The sequence below is a fragment of the Podarcis cretensis genome (assembly GCF_951804945.1).
Source record: "Podarcis cretensis genome assembly, chromosome: 4".
Lineage (NCBI taxonomy): Eukaryota > Metazoa > Chordata > Lepidosauria > Squamata > Lacertidae > Podarcis > Podarcis cretensis.
The window spans coordinates 20,210,592-20,233,428 of record NC_137173.1 but is presented as its reverse complement, the minus strand read 5'-3'; the positions used below and the strand labels follow the sequence as shown (position 1 = coordinate 20,233,428).

Genomic DNA, 22,837 nt, shown 5'->3' with positions numbered 1-22,837 from the left:
CGCTTCCTTCGCAACGGAAACCAAGGGAGACGGAGGAGGAGAAGGGGCGGAGCGCCATGCGCAGGGGCCGGCTCCGAGACAAGGGCCGCGCCGAGGCGGAGACTCTGAGGAGGAGACGCCTTTCCGGGCTGGCCGTTTAGTCTCTTCCCAGCCGTCGAATATATGTATATGTATATATACTGCTGGCCGTTTAGCCTTTTCCCCGCCGTCGAATATATATCTATGTGTGTGTGTGTATATTCCTCGAATATTTTATCTTTTTTGGAGGGGTGAGGGAATGTGGGTTTTTTTGCGTTTGCCGATATATATAGGCAAAAAAAAAAAAAAATAAACACACACACACACACACACACACACATATATATACACATTGCATACACATATGTATATGTGTGTGTGTATACTCTCACACACATATATACATATGTATATATAAGCCTAACCAGTGCTTTTTTTTCTTTTAAAAAATGTTTAGGCGTACTCTCATTTTGACTCAAGAAAATCACCATTTTATAGTTCAAACCAGGAAAAACAAATACAGTAAATGGACAAAAGTACAAAGATTCACAAAATGTTTAGGGGTATGCGTATCCCTGCGTCCCCCCAGAGAAGATAAAAGCAATGAGCCTAACCACCTCATTTGAGGTTAGGCTGATATATTTGCTGTGAGGATTAAAAGAACAGGGAGAGAAAACCTGGTATGCCACCTTGCGCTCCTTAGAGAAGGGAGGGATATATAAATGCAATCAATCAGCTACCTGTAGAATATTTTTTAAAATTTAAATCAGGTAAGGCTTGACTGGCCCCTGACCTTTTTGTGTGTGTGTAAAAAATAAATACATATACATATATCATTGCCACATTTACATATATGCACGGGCATAACCAGGATTTATGTTGGGAAGGGGCAGGCTTCATGTTAGGGGGGCAGAACCTCAGTTAAGTATTTTTCTTGATTTTCTTGGCTACGCCACCACATTTTTATATTTATACGTACCGTCCTTCTAGTACTCCAGGGCAGCTTACCTGTACATTAGACTAGATGACCCTCAGGGGTCCCGTCCAACTCTACAATTCTGTGATTCTAAGTGAAAACCTGAAAGGTACAGTAATACATATTGCAGAAATATGATATTACCAAAAGGTGTGTGTGTGTGGGGGGGTTAATTTAGTGATAGTCTCCAACTCAGTAAGGCAAACACCTGCCTAAACAAAAAGGGGCAGTTGTTTGTTGAGATTCCTGCCTTGGAGAGGGTTAGGCTTGTGGTTCCTTCAATTCTATTATTCTCCCTGCTCATTTAATCCCAACAGCAACCCTGTTAGGTGGTTAGGTTGGGAGGCAGTGACTGGACCAAGGTTCACCCAGTGAGCTCCATGGAGGAGTGGGGATTTGAACCCTGGTCTCTCGCAAGTCTTAGTTTAAGACTAACCGCTATGATACACTGGCTCTCAGGTGTGACTGTGGGTGGGCAAGATGTCCCCACCCTCATTGAGCCTCTGATATAAAGAAGGCAGCCTTCATCAGCCTGGAGCTCTCCAGAAGTTTTGGACTACAACTTCCATCAGCCCCTGCCAGCGTGAGCGCTGGTGCTGGCTGATGGGCGCTGCAGTCCCAAGACATCTGGAGGGCACCAGGTTGGTGAAGGCTGAGGTACCATGGACCTAAGCCATTTCTTATTGAGGTCAGTGGCATTTTTTGTTCCTGTGAGTTAGTGCAAGCTGATCTGTATATTATTTCCAGATGGTCAGAGTCTGAAATCAGTAGTTAGGATTTTTTTGCTGTTTTCTCCTCAAGAACAGGGATTGGTAGCTGGCATCCTGTGAGCTGAATTTCCCCTGGCAGCCTTCTCTTTCTCTCTACACTTCTTGAAACAGCATGGAGAAAGGGAAAGAGGAAGACCTGAGCATGTGCGAGGATGGAAGGTAGAGAAGGTAGAGGGGAGGAAGATCTGTAGCATTTCAGATAGTGTGAAGAAGAGATGAAGAGAGGAATGGTGGAGGGGGAGGGTGGGCTTTCTGGCAAGCCGTTTTGGGGATGGGGGTCTCCAGAAACACCTTCAATGTGGTCTGCTCCAGGTGGCTAGATGCTATGGCCTGGGCAAAGATCTGCCAAGCCATATAAAAAAAGAGCCCTGCACTTCATCCTGCAGAACATTGGCACTGATCCAACCCTCCCAGAACAGTTATTTTCAGATCTTAATTAAGTAGCAACTGCTTTATGTCAGCAATATTTGCTTTTAGGATCAAATGATTTTATGCTTTACAATTGCTTGGGGGATTAAAGCAGACATGGGTTACATAAAATTTTGTGTAAGTTTTCTGAAGTCCGGGCATAAAAGGGTTGGCTTTCTGGCTAATGTTTATGCTGTACACATTCCTGAATTCTTAACTCAAGACTTCATCAGTTAGTGGACAGTCTTTTCCAAGGCAGTTTGAAATTCTTCGAAACCTTTTCCTTTCTTCAATTCAGAGATGATCCATCTCAGTGCATCCTCACTGATCTTCCTAAATATCATATTTTTCATTGGGGCCGATACTGTGTTTGGTAATGCCAAGCCATGTTCTGCAATGGTAAGGTTTGCAATGTATTGCCTTGATAAGATTAAGGAAATCCTGCTTTCAACATGTTTTTGCTTTGGAGGGCTATTGTGTGTCTACAGAGTGCAGCTGTATTTCTATTGAAAAGACCCTGCTGAAAATATATTAATGTAACTAACATAGTAAATGCAGTTGCTTGCCTAGTTGAAAAGATAGATTGAAGTCCCCACTAAAGTTACTGAGAGTTTTTTCATTAACGTCTGTGAAGGCATGGCTTTTTATCAGGTCATTAATAAAAGTTGAACTTGGAGGCATACCTCTTTACAAATAGTAAATGGCCTTTGCAATTTTTGGATCGTCTTCTAAACACACATACACTACTGTAAATACAAAATAACATCATTTGTTTTTAGTTTACTTGTGTCATGGGGCATTCTGATCCTTTATTGCAATGGGTTCTCAATGGGTTTGTGTAGAAAGTTTTGAAAAAACATTTTTAAGGGAGGATTACATTCCAGTGTTATAATGTTTCTGGCTGTGTGTGTGTGTGTAAAACCCTAAAGTTCTAGGTTACTTAACCAACATCTGGTTATGTTATTGCTATTTTGTCAAGGGTCAGTTTGTAATTGATGCTAAAACCTTATACTCACTTACCTGGGAGTAAGCCCCATTTCATTTAATGTGAGTTACTTCTGATAATACATGTATAATAGGATTGCATGTAAGGCAATTTCTTGAGCTTCATTCTCACCTCAGTTCTCTAATTACTTAACACTGTTTAAAATCTGTATAGTTGGCTGCTTACAGTTCTTTGGCCTTAGTAATTGCTTTATTTTTATGATGTTGCCCCTGCCAGAAGGGGAAGATACTGTGGGAAAGAGCTGTAGCTCAGTTTGTTCATACCTTGTATACAAAAGGTCTCAAAAGGTCCCTGTCACCTCTAGGTAGCACTGAGGGGAAAAACAAGCCTGAAATTCTGGAGAGCTGCTGTTAGTCTACACAGACCATGGGTAGGCAAACTAAGGTCCAGGGACCGGATCTGGCCCAATCACCTTCTAAATCCAGCCCACTGACGGTCTGGGAATCACCCTGTTTTTACATGAGTAGAATGTGTGCTTTTATTTAAAATGCATTTCTGGGTTATTTGTGGGGCATAGGAATTCACTCTTTTTTCCCCATTCCGAAATATAGTCTGGCTCCCCACAAGGTCTGAGGGACAGTGGACCGGCCAACCTGCTGAAAAAGTTTGCTGACCCCTGGTGTAGACAATACTAAGCTATGTAGAACAATGGGCTAACTCAGTATAAGGCAACTTTATAGGTTTTACTCCCTAGAGTGTTTAGGATTGTGGCCTTAAAGTAATAAATAAGTATATTTTGTTGGGGCTGCAGGAGAGCTGCAAAGAATACAGTCTAATAAAAACTATGAGCTGTGCTAACGGAATATTTCTTTATATGGGGAAGGAGAGGAATTTGAAGGAAATATTTGGAAAGCCAATGGCATTTTCTTCATTGCTTCAGGAAGTTCAACAGTTCAATATTTCCATTTTTAAAACCTCTCTCTTAACTTCTCATTTTTATGCTAAAATGGGAGCATTAAAACATCAGCATTTAATTTGTAAACTGGAAGGTACTGGCCATACAGCCCTGTGCCTGAAAAGTCATACCCTGTGCTTTTAAGCTCTGTACCCTTAATTCAACATCTGAGGGTTGGTTGTGATTTTTCTCATCATTCAGTGAGGAGGGAAAAGCCCCCTTTTTTACTTTGTCAAGGGGCACTGTATTACGCCTTGTGCTCTGTGGCTGGGTTACATATTCCTGGAAACCACCCGAGTCATACTGGGTAATACCCAATTATATAACTTCTGCAGAGATTTTCTAGCTCTTTTCTAAGCTGATCACATATTAAATAAGCATAAATGTGACAGTACTTTAGTCAGTACATATCACCCTGAATTTGGCTTGGTAACACTGGCAGCCAGTGCAGCTTTTTGGTGCCATGTGCTCCTCTACGCTGCCCCACTTAACAGCCTAGATTTCACATCTTCTGAACCATCTTATTCTGAGATGAAAATATTTGCCATCTTTTTAAATTCTTGATAATCAAGAGCCCGTTTTATCTACATTCTGTACAGATCTTTCCCCCCTTCTGTTTGGTATTCTAGGGTACTTTCGCCACAACCACTGTGGAAGAGGCAGCCAGTCCAGGAACAAAAAATAAATCTTCGGAAAATCCACAGGAGAAGAAAAAATGTCACATGCCCTGTGATTTTCAAGCTAAAGTGTTAAGAGAAGAAAAACATTACATGTGTAGTATGTACTTTTGTATTTTAGAAACTCTTTCCTTTCATTCACTGTTGCAAGCTAACTTGGGATATTGCTAAAATGATACGATATTGAACTTATTTGTATTTCGCTCACAGTATGTTAAGTTTATTTATTAAAAATAAATATACTACTTACCTATTTTCACTATATTAAGAAATTTACATAAATGCAATTAAAATGCAACAACACTCAGCAAAGCTTCCTAAAAAGTAGATAAAAATAAGATAAAAATACATCATAAGTGTAAATCACAATTAAAACTGAGCAGGGTGCAAAACTAAAAATTTAAAACTAAGGGAAACTGTGAACATACACATTTTAAAGCTTTGGTTAAAGATCATTACTATCTCCACCTCATGAGTAACCTGAGAGAAGGCATTTCAGAGGGTGGGTGCTACACTGAGAATGCCTACTTCCATGTTGTTGCTAAGTGGCAATCCACTGGTTATGGATCTTTGAAAATTCTTAACCAGTCATAGGCAAACTCGGCCCTCCAGATGTTTTGGGACTACAACTCCCATCATCCCTAGCTAACAGGACCAGTGGTCAGGGATGATGGGAGTTGTAGTCCCAAAACATCTGGAGGGCCGAGTTTGCCAATGCCTGTTCTTAACGATTGCCTTGGTCCATACTGGGACTGCTAGGTATCCTGATCCCAGGTTGTTTAGGATTTAAATATCAGTAGCAAAACCCAGAACTTCATTTGGTTGTCAGGCAGCTAGTGCAGCTCATTCACTCAACACAGGTGTCATATATCTAAAGCTTGGTGGGGTTGGATGAGCACAGGGTGAAACAGTTCTAAACCTAGTAGGCCGAACATTTCCACATTCGTAATATAAATACTTCATTTCCTGCCGCAACTCTGGTTTGTTTCAGGAATTTTCTGCATCTACAAATGCAGACACTGATGTTAAGTGGCATGAACATGCAAAACTTGCCTTATTCTGGTTGTTGATCCACCCAGCTCAGTCTTGTCTGCTCTGACTGGCATTAGTTCTTCAGGTTATCCTGACAGATGACTTTCTTTTAATATATTTTATTAAGGGTTTTCTTGTTTTACAGTGTAAGTGTAATGCCTCGTATTTTTTTTTTCCCCGTGTAACATTTTTACAAATCCATTTCATTTGTTGAGGCATTAGGGGGAGAAGAAAAAAGAAAAAAAAAGAAAAAAAAAAAGAAAGGAGGGTGGAAGGAGGGGAGATGGATGGGGGTGGGGTGGGGTAGCGGTGTTTCTATTATGCTTAATGTATGTAGTTTGGTGTCAGCGTGCTTGTGTTGTTCACTTGTGTTCCTTTGGTGGTGAGAGAGGTTGGGGTTGGCCTAGGATGTGATTGTTTGTTTGTGATTGGCTGTGGTGATCTTTGTTTTCGTGTGTGAGTGAGGTGGGTGGGTGTTTTGGATCAAGTTAGCCATATTGATTTGTATGCTGTTGGTGGATTATTGTCATTGTCCTGTTGGGCTGTATATGTGATAAAGGGGAGCCATACCGGGGTGAAGGTGTCTTCTTCTGTTTGTCCCCGTGTCAGTTTCAGTTTGTTAGTTAATTTTTCTAGTAGGGCTGTTTCCCATACTATTTGGTACCATTGGTCCATGCTTACTCCTGACAGGTCTCTCCAGTGTCTGGTTATGGTGTTTCTGGCTGCTGAAAGTAGGTGGGTTATGAGTTCTTTGTGGAGTAAATGCGCATTGTTGTCTTGGAAGATGTTTAGTAGGGCCAATTCTGGGGTGAAGTCTAATACTTGCTTTGTTATTTTACATATTTCTTGCATGGCTGTTGTCCAGAATAGTTGGATTTTGGGACACTCCCACCACATGTGGAGGTATGTGCCTGTGGAGGTGCACCCTCTCCAGCATTTTGGTGAGGTTCCTGGTGTATTAGCGCTAGTTTCCTTGGTGTTAGGTACCACCTGTAGGTGAGTTTCAGTGTGAGTTCTTTTCTTTTCGTTGATATGGATTTAAAGGGGGGTTTAGACCACATTCTGGTCCATTGAGTGGGGTTAATCTCATAGCCTATGTCATTCTCCCATTGTTTTTTGATTGCGTCTAGGGGATTTGCGGGATTTTGGAGTAGTATTTTGTATATTGCAGATACCGTCCCTTTACCATTTCCCTTTGTGGTTAGGAGGAGGTTTTCAAAGGTTGTCAGGGGCCTAGTTGCTGCTGATTTTACTGTTGGGTTGTTTAAGAGGGCATGTAGTTGGTGTTGTGTTAACCAGGGCATTTGGGTGTCTTCTAGTTTGTCTTGTATTTCTTGTGTTGACAAGGGTTTGTTATTTTTATAAAAGTCTATTAGGCGATATAAGCCTTTGGTTCGCCAGGCTTTTATCTGGAGGTTTTGTGCTGCATGGTGGAATAATGGGTGGTACACCAGGGGGATTAGTGGGGATGGGGTTGGGGATAGTTTGCCTATTTGTGTTTTCCATGCTTTGAGCATGGTCTGTGTGTACCTGTTAAGTGTTGTGGGAATTTTCTTTAGTTTGTTTGGGAGGAGTGGGTATGTTGTGGTGCAGGTATTTTCAATTGTGTCCCTCTCTAGGTGTACCCATTGTTTTGTCTCATCTTCTAGTATGTATGGAATTATATGACGTATTTGGTTGGCAATGTAATATGCTTCTATGTTGGGGATTCCCCATCCTCCTTCTGAGGTGGGGAGGTGCAGGTATTTGGGGCTTATTCTTGGTTTTTATGTGAGAAGATGAAAGAGTGTAGTTTTCTCTGCCAACTGCGGAGTTGGGTTGAGGGGATCCAGATTGGGAGGGTTTGGAATAGGTAGGTTAGTTTTGGGAGTGTGATCATTTTGATCATGGCTATTTTGTCTGAGAGAGTGAAATTCGTGTTATTCCATCTCTTTAGGTCTTTGTTAATTTGGCTTGTAGTTGTGGAGGTACAATTTGTTGAGGTTTCTGGTTATTTGTACCCCTAGGTATCTGAACTTGGTGTGGCAGAGTTTTATTTTGGTGACCTTCGTGAGCTCTTTTTGGGTGTGAGGAGGGGTGTTGAAGCACATAGCTTCTGACTTTGTAAAATTTACCTGTAGGCCCGACACCATTGCAAATTTGTTGAGTTCTCTGATTAGGGAGGTTGCTGTGTTTATGGGGTCTGGTGTTGTCACCATTAGGTCATCTGCAAAGAGCCCTAATTTATAGGTTCTGCCTTTTATTTCCACTCCCTTGATGTCTGTGGCTGCTCGGATGCGGATTGCTAAGGGTTCCAGAGCCAGGATAAATAAGAAGGGAGACAGTGGGCATCCTTGTTTCGTGCCTCTTTGGATAGCTATAGTATTAGAATCCATATTGTTAACTCTACAAGATATTCACATCAATCTTGGCCAACCGCCTAAAAATCTTCCTACACAAGTTAATAGCCCCAGACCAGACTGGCTTTGTCCCTGGCCGCAATATAACAGACCCCATCAGGAAACTACTGAACCTGATCGAACACAGCAAGGCAACGAAACTCCCATTGACAATTATGTCCCTAGACATCCTCAAAGCCTTTGATTGCTTAGAGTGGAAATACATATTAGCAGTACTAACTAACATGAAATTTGCCCCCAACTTCCTACAAATCCTCAAACAAATATACTCCCAAGACAGATGACTTTCTTAGCCCTGTTTATTGCAATCCTTTGAACTGGAGATACAGGGACTGAGGTATCATCGTCTTGATGTGCCACCCCCAGCACCTTAAGACACTAAGCAATTTGATTCAAATCCACAAATCATCCAAATCCCACTTTTTACAAAGAAGCCGATTTAGGGCCTAACTGTGTGTGACGCTAACGAAGTGCTGAGTAATCACGTTGGCTTAGAAAACAAAGAAACAACAACAACAACAAAAACCATGAAGAAGCAGAGATTGTTTCCAACTTCACAATGTGCAAGGAGAGGTGTTTTGAGGTTTCTCTCCCCAGCTGTGATCTCAGTAAATGTCCTCATACCACCATTATTATTAGAAAGAGGAAAGTTCCCACTGATGTGAATGGGAGTTCCAACCTACTGTCAATTACTATGGTAGCGAGTTTGAGGAAGTACACAGCTGGGGAGGGAAGGTTTAAACCTGCCCCAGTACTGCAGTGCTGATTACTGTTTGTCCCTTGTGCCTGGCATTTAATTAAAAAGAAACCAACAACCTGATTACTAATCACACAGATAGTTAGCATCACAATTGTGAGCATCACATATAGTCAGGCTTTTACCCTGCTTGAAATATTACCACACAATGCTAATTGCTGAAGAAAGCTCTGTTATGTGTCATTGCATTATTTCAGTAACTTTTTTAATGACTGACGGTCTGTTTGCTTAAAGGGAACTTGCAGAATTCTCTAGTTGAATATGCAAGAAGTACCAAGAAGATGATACGGAACATGATGGATGATCACCAGTCTTCTCTCGATTATCTTTCCGATCAGGTATCAGTTATTATTTGCAGAAGGCATTTCTTTCTGTACAGGACTAATTCTACTGAATGATCTTAATTCAGCTGAACTAAATGTCAAAATCCAGTTTACAAACATAGTGAGCACATTTCATAAAAACAGTTTGTCTTGCAACAGCATGTATTTGGTTATTGTTTTTGGCATTGGGAAGAAACTGCTGAAATCTTACAGTGCCACAAACACCATTTTGGGTAGATATGAGGGAGCCATTAAGGTCAGCAAATATATTATTAGCTTTTTAAGTAGGACCCTCCTCAGATTTATTCTGTATGAGTCAGTGAATAGGTGGGAAATCGCAGCTGTATTCTTAAAAATATGAATTATAAACCGTGTGTATGAGCTAGCCAAAGTTAAGCATTCTTCAGTCATATTGATTTTACTAGGAGATACTTAGGCTATTGTCCTCAGCTTAATTTCTAACTCCTGCTGAGCTCAGTGTTACTTCCTTCTGAGAAGTTTTTCTTAGGATTACTCCACATGAAACATGTTTAATCGACCAAAATCAATGGGGTGTGCCATCAGATGTATATTCAGTATATTTAAGCCCCATTTAGTAATTTTTCTTGGGATTGTAGAAGTACCTAATTTGGGCTGAATTACATCCCATGTTAATGTTTGTTTCAAGGTTATGAATAAAAGAAAAGAAAAGAAGGCAATGCTGGGCTCCCCTGAACATTCAGAATGGTTTAAGGTTTTTCTTGTGATCACACAGGTCAATGAACTGATGAGTCGGGTTATGCTTTTAAACACAGACCTATCTAGAAAACCAATTGATGTATTTCCTCATCGAGCTGTTCAGTCTCACGGTAAATACTTTTTGCTTCCTGACTTTTTCCATTTCTCTTCTTGCTTCGTAACTCCTCCTGGTAAGGCAGTGGTACAAATAAGAAAGATTGGGGGTGGGGGAGTGGTTTGCCATTACTGATTTTGCAAAAACAAAAGTGTTTATTGATCATTTCACTGTTGTATTCTTTTTGTAAGTTGCTTTGAGAGTTTTTTTTTTAAATAAAAGGTATATAAATTTTATGAAATAGTAGCAATAATAATAATAATTAATAGGAAGTAATAAATTATTTTTCTTTGCCATCCATCTGATTGGATATGAAGGGGAAAGACAGAAGTTGCTCCTTGTATTCAAATATATGCCAATGCGGACTACTCAAGTCTAATGCAAATGGGAAAATGCAGATTAACAGCTACATTATTCTCAAATGTGGGTAAACTAATTCTTTGGAATGGTACAATAATCTATGGGTCAAAAAACATGTTGCACTGCAGTCAGGTGCAACTAATGTGTGCTTGTGTGTGCATGCTTAACCTTTACCTACCAGTCACTTTGCCTAGAAGCCTGCGTTCCATGTTCTTGTTTATATTCACATGGGTCCGAAACCTTGGCAGAGAGTCAAAGCCAGGGGGAGGCAGTTCAGGGGGAAAGTGACTGTCAGAGAAAAGGTTAACTCTGTTTCCATTTTACAAAATTGAACCTGAACTTCCTCTGGTAATGTTGTCTGCCAGGTTTGGATTGCAGCGATATTAAAGATACCATTGGCTCTGTTACAAAAACTCCAAGCGGTCTCTACATAATCCATCCAGAAGGATCAAGTTATCCCTTTGAGGTAATACAGATTTTTCATTTTTACTGTTTGCTTAGATTGTTGTTTCCCCCCTCTTCTTATGGCTGCATCAAAGCAGTCCCTGTCGCTTTAGCAGTGGTTTTAACACTTTCCAAGCCGCCTCCAAGTGCCAATATTTTAAATCTGATATGGGGGGGTCAGTTTGTTCAACTGGAAGTACTGTAACTTAGAGGATAGGAAACATAGTCACTGAAATGTACTGACTGTAGCATGAAACATTGAAAAGCAGATGAGTACAATGCGGCTGATTCACTATTTTTCATAGGCATTTCAAGTACCCTTTTTTTTCCAAACTAAAAACTAGCAGGGTGGTTCAACTCCCATAGGAAAGAATAGCAATGTTGGCACTAAGTATAATAATTTTTATAGCATGTCAGCAGTCCTCAAAGTCTTAGGCAATCCTCTTGCTTGTAATTTTTCTCAGCTAGCAAACACCCTGAGAGACTATGGCTCTTGGGAAGTTTAGATGGCTGTACCATTTGAGCATCATGGTTTAGCCTGGGCAAAGGGAGAACTAGCACTCTCCTACAGATGAAAAGCTTACCTTGTGAGACTGACAGCTCATTAGCTATGCCAACTTGTTTTTCTTTGAGCAGTATTCCAAGGGCTCAGAGCTATCACTAGCAGTAGGTGGAAGAACAGATATAGGGGTCCCAGGAATACCTAGGAGTAACACACAACTACCCCAAGGAGCAGTCTTTGACTTCCTCTGACGTTCACTAACTGACTTATACTGAATCATTCGTCCATGTAGTTTAGTCCTAAGTGACTACCCAGTTGGTATTGGTTCTGCAGGGTTTCAGACAGGAGTCTTTCCAAGTCCTTCCTGGAGATGTGCAGGATTGAACTTTTGCATGCAAAGCAGGTGTTCTGCCACAGAACTCCAGCCTTTTACTGTATGACCCTATCTCATTTGTCCACACAAATATAGGGGAAGACTAGGTCTGCTTATGGGAGCAAGAAATGCATTGTGTAAATTAGTCTCTTTGAAATTGAGGGGGCTTAATTGTTTAACTGTGTTTGATATAAGCTTGCTGATCTTTCACTGAATTGCAGAATATCAGTAAATGAAATACTAGTGATGCTTGTAAGAAAACGCTGAATTCATTTACAAATGCCAACAAGACAGAACACCCATTTGTCACAGCGCGAAGCTCTGTCTCTCCTTTTGTGTAGTTGACAAGAAAAATCATAAATACCAATGTGACATATTTCTTATATGACACTTTAACAGTAAAGATAAAGTGGCTGCCAAGGCTGCGTTCACACCCCCAGGATGGATAAACATGCCAGTTTCGGTTTCTTATTTTTCCATTCTTAAATTTGCTTCTCCACATTTACACATCAGTTTTTTGTTCCCCCTCCCCCAAAAAAAGTTTTCATGGAAATTCACCAGCATTTTAGTGTGGATTCTGCTGATATGCACATTTTTGTCTGCAGCTTTGCCTAATACACACATTTTTACAAAGCAATTTCCCTTAATATGTGTTTTTGTATTTTGTTTTCACTTATATATGCATTTATATGCACATATGAATTTTTTTACAGATTACTTGGCAGGAGAGCTGCATTGCAAAATTCTAAGAAGTGTAGATTTTGAAAGATAGCCGTGTTTCACTTCTCATAGCGTTTTGGAAAGTGCGAATTAACAGAATCGAATTTTTCCTCAACCCCTATGGGAGAGAGCAAAAAGGGTTTAACACGGAGCTTTGCTTCTTAGCTGCACTATGATTTTGAAAACCAAGAATGCAGTCACAGCAGTGCACAGAATACTGTTCCAGAGATCTGAACTGACCTGCCAAACAAACACTCCCTCTTGGGATCAGTCTTGGGATTGTTGCTTTTGCCAGATCAGCCTTGTGTGACTAATAAAGACTTAAGAAAATGTGCTTTTGATTGTGCACTCCAGATCTTTAATCGGAGGACTGTGTAGTGAGAACACAAGGAATAAAAGGTGGGCAAGTGTTTACAGGCTAAAGGAGTACCTGCAGAGTTACAACTATTATTCAGAACTCACAATTAACTGAACTTTTAAAAGGCCTCTTTACAGAAATTCTAGCTAACTTCTCATTGGTATAAACCTGGCACTATAAAGGACAGGTTGGAAAGAAAGTCCTGCCACAAGAACGGAGGTGGTCTCTTTCCCATGGCCATTGTAGTGGCAATGTCACAATCGGGTATGGAAGGTTCTGTCAATTCTGGTTCTCTCAGTTTCTCATTTTTCCAATCTTAAATCCAGCTTTTTAGTGTGAATTTCTCCTAACATTCACATTCAGTTTTCACTAATGTACACATTTTTGCAAGCAATGTATTTTAGTATGTTATTTTCAGTGATATACTATTATTTATTGAATTTATATACCGCCTTATACCCAGATGTCTCAGGGTGGTTCACGGAATAAAATCAAAATATAAAACCACAAAATACATAATCAAAATAAAAACAACAGCCTAATAACCCCCCCTAAATTCATTTTAAAAGAGCATAGGATGTCAATCAAATGCACACTATAGTTAAAATATCCATATACTGTATTTTTTGCTGTATAAGATGCACCTGAGAACAAAAAAAAAATATTCTCTCCCTCTCTGCGCAGCGCCTCTCCACCAAAGCGGGGGGAGAAACAGAAGGGGCTGTTCTGGCTTCTGGGATAGCTGTGCAGCCTGCATTCACTCCATAAGACGCACACACATTTCCCCTTACTTTTTAGGAGGGAAAAAGTGTGTCTTATAGAGTGAAAAATATGGTATAATTTTTGTTCACATTGCTTGGCTAAATTGCAAAATTTGGATAAGTGCAAATTTTGAATGATAGCTGTGTTTTGATTCACATATTATTTCAGAAAGTGCAGATTTGGTAGATTTCGGTTTAAATGCATACTGAATCAAATTTCTCCTCTATCCCTAGTCACAACCAATCTAAAGCTTTTTGAAGCAGATAATAAGATAGTCCTCTAGGAGCTTTTGGGGGGCGGGCAGAGTTCTTCTCTCACAACTGCATCATAGGGCAAATTATGGTGCCCTGATGTTGGTGATGTTGCCATTGTGGGTGTCCTGGAAGCAAGCAAGGTGGGGAGAAGCGGGGAGCTCACCCCTACACCGCTTGCTTTGCCACCTAGGCTGTAGTCAGGACATGCTGAGTGAGAGACAGGTTGTCAAACCAGTCTTACTCCCTCCCAACTTTGTAGGCGTGTTGCACTCAAGAAGCAAAAGTGGACAGAGCGACAAATGTAAATTTTACTTTGGTACAGTAGACTAGTTTTACACACATCTCTCTATCTTCCATCCAGGAAAGCAAGAGGCAGTATTAGACTACAAGGACACATTACAGCCAGGAAAAACATTCAATGAGGGTGTGAACAGAGATGATAAAGGGCATGGCCTGGGAAGAGCGGGTGTGGATAAAGAGAGGGTTTAGTCTAAGAGGAGTCCCACATCTGGCCCCCAGGCTTGGTTCCTTACCCCCGATTCAGTCTAACATTGTGGCCTGAAAAGAAAATGCTTAACATTGACAGTATCATTCCCATGGTGTTTTGTTTTTTTAAATCCTTACTCCAATTTTTTGCTTGCAGGAGTTAAATATATAAATCATGAAATAGTTTAGCATGCACTGGAGGATACTTTTGAAATAACTAAGATAATTAACTTCCATATTTCCTTTTTTTAAAAAAATAAAAACCTTTCCAGTGTTTAGGAATGACTGCCAATGTCTACAGAAGTTGAAGTCATCAAATGAGTAAAAATGTTTGCTTATGACACTGGCCAGAGATCAAGAACTAATGGAAAAACATGGTTATAGGATGTGTAGCAACTAAGGAGGAGGTTAAAACTGAAAATAAAATTAGGATTTTGAATTTCAGAGAGGGCCAGATGAAGGCACTTCAGAACAGAGAAGGAAGAGGTGCAGAAAAGTCTGACGGCTCACTCTTGAATAGAAGTTAAATTGCAAAAAAGGAAAAGCAGTTGCCTGCTAGAGGCCCTTCACATGGAAAGCACACCTAATTCAATTGGAAACAGCATACACAAATGGGTGCCACATGTATGTCCCTCATTTCTGGTTGGTCTAGTTATCAGGACTGTGTACCTTTGCAAAAGCTGATATCCACCCACGAAGCTGTTTGGGAGAGGGCTGGATTTGGTCCAAACATCTCTCTCTTTCTCTTTCTCTCACACACTGTTAAAATAGCCTTGCTCCGTTTATATATAACTATAGCAATGTTATTGAAAGAGGACATCTGAAAAAGAAAATAAAGAAATTAGCTTTGAAATCTATACACTCATTGACTAATAATTTGACTCTAAGCCCCAGGTATGCATGTCAAAGGTGCAATCCCTGCAAGCTTCAGAAAAGCTATTTTCTTTCATATACATACATATACACATACACACATATAAATACATGTGTGTGTGTGTGTGTGTGTGTGTGTGTCCTGTGTTGATAACATTGCTGCACCTAGCTTGAACAAATTATTTCCAAGAATTTTTCCAAGACCTCTTTAAAGGGAAGGGAAAATGAGAAGAATTAGTGAACTCGCTGTGAAAAACTGAAAGCCAATCTTTGTAGAAATCCATATTGTGTACAAATGTTAGTGTTTGCTTAATTTGGCCGGGGTGTGTGTGTGCGCGCGCAGTGGGAATTTGCCAGCTTCTTTACAAAAAGATTTCACCACCATCATCTATATACATTTCAGGTATTGTGTGAGATGGATTTTCGAGGAGGGGGATGGACAGTGATCCAGAAGAGAACTGAGGGGCTCGTTGAATTTCAAAGGACATGGTCTGACTATTTGAATGGATTTGGTGACCTTGAAGGTAGCAATTTGTTATTTGTTAGGACTTTTTTCTGGTTACTCCAGCCCAGCTAGGGACCTACAAATTTGGTGTGTCCATGTTTTTTTTGTTATTATATTTATATCCCTCCCTTTCCTCCAAGGAGCTCAAGGTGACACACATGGTTGCCCCCTTCCCATTTTATCCTTTCAACAACCATGTGAGGTAGATTCTTCTTATTGGGTCAGCCAGGGGCATGGATGACCCCCAGGCGAACAACAAGAACGTTTCCAACCTGTCCCTCCCATCAGCGTGCAGCTCTAGGGAGTTCCGACAGCCTTCCCCGATGATTTACTCACGTCTTGGAGACATTGAGCACACATCCAGAGTCCAGCAGAGATAAAACGCAGTCAGAACTAGGCTGGGGTTGTGAACACGAAGCTCCTTTATTAAGCATAAGGCAGAACCAAAGAAAACATGTCTCCTCTCTCTGATCTTCCTCAGAGAGAAGTCAGAAATGAAAGCAACAACAACAGAGTACAGTAAACAGAGTACAGTAAACATCCACTCCCGTGATACCAACAGTTGGTGCTGGAATGCATAACACAGACATGTGATGAACCAATCCTACACAGTATCTGCAGAGTGAGAGGAATAGAAACCCAACATGTCTGAGAGTTAATAAGAGTGGAGGTCCTGAGCTGTATACCTGTGGGAAGTGGGGTATGATTTATAATGGGCGAGAGCCAGGGCTCTGACAGGAACGCCTGCCATATCACCTGGAAAATCCCCCCCCCACACACACCATTGGCCTCCAAGGGCAGAGCATCCTAATGGAACCATATCAAGCACAATACACTGATATTTCCCACTGCATGTACTGAGCATTTCCTACTTCCGCGGTTACTGAGGGAGCAGATTGTTGTTTAGCTGAACCTATACGTGAAGTTTCAGATCATTGCTTTGTTATAGATCAGATTGATTATGTAGCTAGTTTAATTCTATCAATATATAATTGTTTTTTAATGATTGTTTTAATAATAGTTTTTTCTGTGTTTTTAACGGTTCTCATTTTTATCTGTAAGCTGCCTTGTGTGTGTGTCAGAGGAAAAAGCCGGGGTATAAATCAATAATTAAACATAGCTTCCTTTAACTAGTTCGGGATTAATAGCAAACAGATTGAAGGTGTGTGTGTGTGTGTGTGTGTGTGGAGGGATAAATCTTCACTTCTGTTCTTTTAGAGTTTTATTTTAATTCTGTTTACAGGGGAATTTTGGCTCGGCCTCCGAAATATTTTCCACATAGCAAACCAGAAAACAGCCAGCTTCATGCTTTATGTGGGCTTGGAGGCTGAAGATGACACGTATGCATACGCATCGTATGACAGTTTTTGGTTAGAGGATGAAGCGTGCTCTTTTAAAATACATTTAGGACGTTACTCTGGAAATGCCGGTAAGACTCAGACGGGAGCAGCAGTCTAGCTTTAAAATGATAGGCTCTGCAAATGTGAAAATAGGGTGGCAAGTCAACAAATATAGACAATAAACTATAGAACATCTGCCAGGAGCTCCTGTGTCTTGGCTGGAGCAAGTATCATGATTTCAGAGGCACATTTTCCAAGCTCTGAGATCACCAACGTTGTCATAGCCAAGGTACTTAGCTCCCATATTACACGTTATGGCTGCTTATGTGAACTGCCTTGGGAACCTTTTGCTGAGAGATGGTGTGTAAATCTGTAAAGGGAGTAATTTAAGAGACACTGGAGACACTGGAAGGGATTGCATGAGAACCTCCCCACAGTTTACTGTATGTCTTTCTAGTAACGTAAGACTACATGTGTATATACACAATTGTGAGCATCCATAATGTAGGACAGCCTTTGCCAACCTGACGTTATCCAGATGTTTGGACTACAGCTTTCATCATTCCTGCTGATCATTGGCCACGTGGCTGGGGCTGATGGGAGTTAGCATTTATAGGGTGCCAGGTTGTGGAAAACTAATATAGACCAAGAATTGGGGCAAGCAATTGCTAAAACTAGGATTCAGCCACCATTACTTGTTTGTTTCTTAGAGGAAAAGATAACTGAGATTTTACTGATAGCACGGAGCTAGGTGGTAAGGCAATGTATTAGGCCAGCTATTTCAGAATAATCTAAGTCAAAACCTTACACACAGTTTGGTTAATAGGCAGAATGATTTCAAGGCAAGTAAAGAGTTTGCTTAAAATCATCGTTAAAGACTTCACTGATGATGTTTTTTGGCCAGTCTAGAAGCCATAGGTGTTGCTGGGAGACTAGAGCAAACAAGACGAGGCAGTCAAAGTCAAGCTGTGTATATTTTGATACTTAGCCACAGAAAGCCAGCTCATACTACAAGGGTAGTGCGTGAATTCTGGAAGAAGTTCTTGCTTAGGCTGTGGGAGTCCTCCAGTAGAAGAGTATTAGGTAAATGTTTCATAGGCACAAAGACCTTTTTGGTGACATCACACATACTTCGCTCACAGCAGAAGTAAAAGTCAGTGTTAGATAATTCAGCATGCCACAGAAAAGAAAGTTGCCCTATAAATCTGCTTCCAGATATTGCTGCTAGGAGCAATTCATGAATGAAGCACTTCCTATTGTGTCTATTTAAGTGTAATATAGATTAGCAGAGACTGTTTCCCATCCTCTGCTTGAATCTGTGACGCGTAGAAGAAGTGCAGGAGAATGACAATTTATGTAAGAACATAACTCAAGATCATCATAAGAGTGTTCTGGATCAGGCCAATGGCCCATCTAGTCCAGCATCCTGCTCTCACAGTGGCCAAGATGCCTAGGGGAAGGTCACAAGCAGGACCTGGGCGCAACAGCACTCTGCCCACCTGCAGTTTCCAGCAATTGGTATTCAGAAGCATTACTGCCTTCATGGTTACTAGCTAGTAAGTATGTAGGGCCCAAGTTAGTCAGGACCTGCACTGTTAAATGCTTAATTCAGATGTGTTTAATTACTTTCCCCTATTTTTTGTTCCTATAATTTAGGTGATGCATTTCGGGGATACAGAAAACAAGACAACCAGAACACGTTGCCTTTTAGTACATTTGATATGGACAATGATGGCTGCAATCCAGCCTGCTCTCTCCAGGAGCAGCCCGTGAAGAGCTGCAGTAACTTTAGTGAGAAAACAGGCTGGTGGTTCAGCCAGTGCGGCCTTGCAAATCTCAATGGTGTTCACCGGGTCACAAGGAGGATGCTGGCAACAGGGATTCGGTGGGAAACCTGGACAGTGAATGACAAACCAGTCAAAATTAGATCGGTTTCAATGAAAATCAGAAGAACATATTTCAAATAATGGAACAATGCCTGACTTTCTGAAATTAGGCTGTCTGGTAGTTCATTTCAGACTGTAGCGCGCAAAGTTTTAGTTTAGCAGTCCATTTCTAGAAATGTTAGAGGCATTTTGCACACCTTACTTTGCAACAGCACTTTCCAGCACAACATAATTATTATCCCACTATGTTGTACCTTCATTTCTAATATTTTCACTAAATACCTGGATGCCATTATTGGCTTAATCGCGATGCCTTAAGCATCGATCTCTACAATTCCAGCTTGGTTGGCGTTGCCAATTGAGCCGTCTTTATCTTTAAAATGAGTCAACATAACTTAACATCTGGGATGTCATCCTAAGGGAAAAAGTTTGGAAGAAAGGGGGAGGCAGCAGGAGAGCATCTGTTTGCATGCAGAAGGTCCCCTGTTCAATCCTTGCCATCTCAGGTGGGACTGGAAAAGCCTCTCTGCCTGAAACCCTGGAGAGCTACTGCCAGGAAGTTTAGACAATACTGAACGGCATGGACCAGTGCTCTGACTGCGTTATAATGCAGCTTCCTGTGTTCTTGGTATATCCAAACCTGACTGCTTGCATTTGGGGATCTGATTTGGAAGGGAATCTTACCTACTGAAGAGTGATATGTGCCTGTTTTCCTCAGGCAGTGAGGCAACAGGGAGAATGAGGTGTGAGTTGGGAAGAAGCCGCTTTTCTTCTGAGATGGCATATCAGGTACATGCATATTTATTCACAGAAAAGAAATCCGTTTGCTGGTACCACACTTGTTTTACCATTGTGCCAGGTAGACTCAGTTAATAGGAAATGTGCTTTAATTGGCCCCTTTGGGGCTAATTTCAGCCCCGGGAAAGGAAACCAATAAGGCTATTTCTCTCTTCTGGAAAGAAAATAAAAAGGAATCACTTAAAGGGGTGGTGGAGGGTATTTTTTATTGTGCATCATAAAATTTCCTTCGCCAAGATTTCTGAAGCACTTACTTTTCAAAGATATACAGCTAAAATGGGCACACTTTTTCTGAGTATTGATAGAACATGAATATTATTTCATTGTTTAAAATGCCCAGCTACTCACTTATATCCATAAAATTATGTCTCTTATCTTTCAAAAGGTACCACCAATTTGTTTAGGATTTTTGCCCCCGAGATATATGAATAAAACAGATGGTTGTTTTTTTTAAAAAAATAAATCATTGAAGTTAGGAGCACTGATAGGGTTCATACACAGTGCTAAGCCACCACACTGTTATTTTATATAATTATGCAAAATGATAGGGCTTGATTTTCACATCATTATTTTCTGAAGTATAAAACAACTTGCTGTGGTTTGATTGAATGTTTCCCAGCAGGAAGGAATATTAACATTGTTCCCAATGTCTTTCTTTTTTTAAAAAAATGTTTTTTTGTTTTTGAAACTTCTGTTTTGTGGAAATCTTAATAATAATAATAAAGTAATATAGCATATGTTCCTGTTGCTTCTCTTCCCCCACTCTCTGGGCAGTGTTGAGTCACACAACCCACGTTTGAGCAAATTTTTTTGTGGGGGGGATTTCCTGACTTTCTCTGTGGGTATGGGAGGGGTAGTACCTCTGGTGGGGAACACATTGTGCTCCTTTAGGGGTAGCTTGTCCACCCTTGGTCCCCACCCAGCTACTCAGCTCTCACCTGTGGCTCTTTTTTTTTTTTAAATAATTTTTATTAACTGGCCAATCACATCAAATTAAATCACATCATATAAATTCCGAATTACAAAGTCAAATTTTTAAATTTTGTTGGGGGAACCCATACTTCAAGATCCAAAGGGGAATTCAGATCATCTTCTTATTACTGCGTTAATGTCCAAATCAGTCCCAATCAGTCCAAACAAAGTTCGTAATTCTATCCAGTCTTATCTTGGTTTTGCCACATCATATCTTGTTCGTATAATTTCTCTTTTTCCTTTACGATCTCTTCTGTTAGTCTCCTTAAGCCGATAGCAAGTGTAATAATCCTGTGTGGATTTCCCGTTCCTCCACTAAGTCCAGATGGTTTCCATGGTTTCCTTCGTAGATAACATCACTTTATCCATCGTAAATTTTGGCATTTGTCGCTCTTAAGTCCCACCGAGGAGTTGATTCACGATATGTAAACAACTCTATTTCTCTCTTTCTCCTCCCAGACCCAAGAGCTCCCACAATGCCTCACAAAATGGCGAACGGCATTTTTTCCTGACTGCGTCACTCCAAAACTCTTAGCTTTCCAGCTTCATCTTGAAACATTGCTTTGGATCAAAAGTTTATCTCCACACAGCCTTAAATCCACAGCTTAAGTCCTTAATTTCTGACTCATTAGGGGAGGGGGATTCTTGTTAAATCACATAAAAAGGTAGAGGCAGGTTTTTTTCCCCCTCCCCCCTCAGTCATTACCGTATCTTGACATTCTTCTTGTATTTTATTGTTGTCTTGTTATCAGAGATCTCTTCTGTCAGCGGTATTTACTCCCCTTTTTCCTTGATGTATGTGCAAATAATCATGTCCAAATTATTTCTTTTAAAGATCATTGCAACCAGCGGCGCGAATCGGGGACGGCGTCGAGGAGTGCCGAAAATCCCACAGGAGGGCTTTGTGCCTAGTGCCCCCACCCCCACAAATTCGGGGGTGGTATAGGGCACAGCAGGCAAGGGCCGTCCCCCCCATAATCCTGGGGGGGTTAAGGAGGCTTATTATCTCACCTGTGGCTCTTAGAAGCTGTCAGCATGAGACAGTGGACACAGCCTCTGAAATGGCTTTGGCTAGCCAGCTAAACCAGGTGAGGGTAGCAGATGGGTCTCAAACCCTCCATGAGTTAGGGACTTCCCCTGCATGCAAAGACAGGTGAATTGAGCGGACAAGACCAGCAGCCGGTCCAATGGTCAAGAAGGCAGTTTCTGCACATTCTGTAGAGAGAAATGAGGGGCAGATGGGGCTCATCAACCTGGGAAGGTATCCCATCTAGGAGAAGGAAAACTCTGATCCTCAACCTCTGCTGCCTTGTGGGATATATCTTCTGGAGAAGAAAAGGCTATGGAAAAATTTGTACCCTCTACCTTGCTGGACATCTTTGGGAGAAGAAAAGGCTAAGGAGTAAACCATACACAATTCCAGAGTGCATTCCCTCACAGCTGGATGGCGCCATGTATGCCTCCTTCTGGCAACTCCAGCCAAGCTGGTGCCAAACGTATTGCTCTGCTTTCCTTTGGACCACATCAGCAAGGCAGAGAGCAGGTTATTTTCATCTGGGCAGCCCAGGCCCTCCATACACACTGACTAGGCTTGCACCCCAGAGAGGTCACTTGGGTGCTGCCAATGCAGCAAAAGCAATGCAGGAGGTAGCAGTTACAAGGTACCAGTCTCTGAAGCCACAGGTGCTGTGATTCTCTAGCAGTTTGACTTCATTGACTCTCAAGACAGACGGACGCCAACAACCTGCATGGGTGTAGCCACCCGTGTAATTTGCTACCATCACAGTGGTGGGTATCCTGGCTTTCTTGTTTAGGGAGAGCCAAATCTGTTTTCTTACTTACGCAGTCACTTGATTGTTAGCAGGAACTGTGGGTAATATCCCACATTAGTCATAACTTAAGCCCATTTATATCATTAGTTCTACTCTGAGTATGACTTAGCTGGAGAAATTTATATGCTGCTTGATTTTACACACACACACACACACACACACCCTCTCAAAGTGGGTTACAATAAGATAAAACAGTAAAACCTAGAAAAATTCACAGCTGTATTTTAAAACACACAAAAGTCAAAAATTACCACTTCTTTCATGGAATAGAGGAAGACT

General features: G+C 41.1%; 1 protein-coding gene across 4 annotated transcripts; it reads left to right on the top strand.

Moving 5' to 3' along the window:
• The first annotated feature begins 54 nt into the window (after nt 1-54).
• Nucleotides 55-20,491, top strand: ANGPTL5 (angiopoietin like 5). Of its 4 annotated transcripts, none has more exons than XM_079973995.1 (8): nt 55-164; nt 4,703-4,850; nt 9,173-9,276; nt 10,016-10,109; nt 10,819-10,919; nt 15,629-15,749; nt 16,974-17,159; nt 18,727-20,491. In XM_079973995.1, the coding sequence occupies exons 2-8, from the start codon at nt 4,796-4,798 to the stop codon at nt 19,035-19,037; spliced, it is 972 nt and encodes a 323-aa protein (XP_079830121.1). In that variant the 5' UTR covers nt 55-164; nt 4,703-4,795; the 3' UTR covers nt 19,038-20,491. The 4 variants fall into 4 exon arrangements, with proteins under 4 accessions (XP_079830121.1, XP_079830120.1, XP_079830119.1 ...); XM_079973994.1 differs by lacking the exon at nt 55-164 and adding an exon at nt 997-1,682; XM_079973993.1 differs by lacking the exon at nt 55-164 and adding an exon at nt 997-1,932.
• The last annotated feature ends 2,346 nt before the right edge of the window (nt 20,492-22,837 follow it).

Coding starts and splice junctions, on each gene's coding strand:
- ANGPTL5 (XM_079973992.1), top strand. CDS start 2,473: ATGATCCATCTCAGTGCATCCTCACTGATCTTCCTAAATATCATATTT. Junction 9,277..10,015: donor TCGATTATCTTTCCGATCAG/GTATCAGTTATT, acceptor GTGATCACACAG/GTCAATGAACTGATGAGTCG. Junction 10,920..15,628: donor GATCAAGTTATCCCTTTGAG/GTAATACAGATT, acceptor TATACATTTCAG/GTATTGTGTGAGATGGATTT.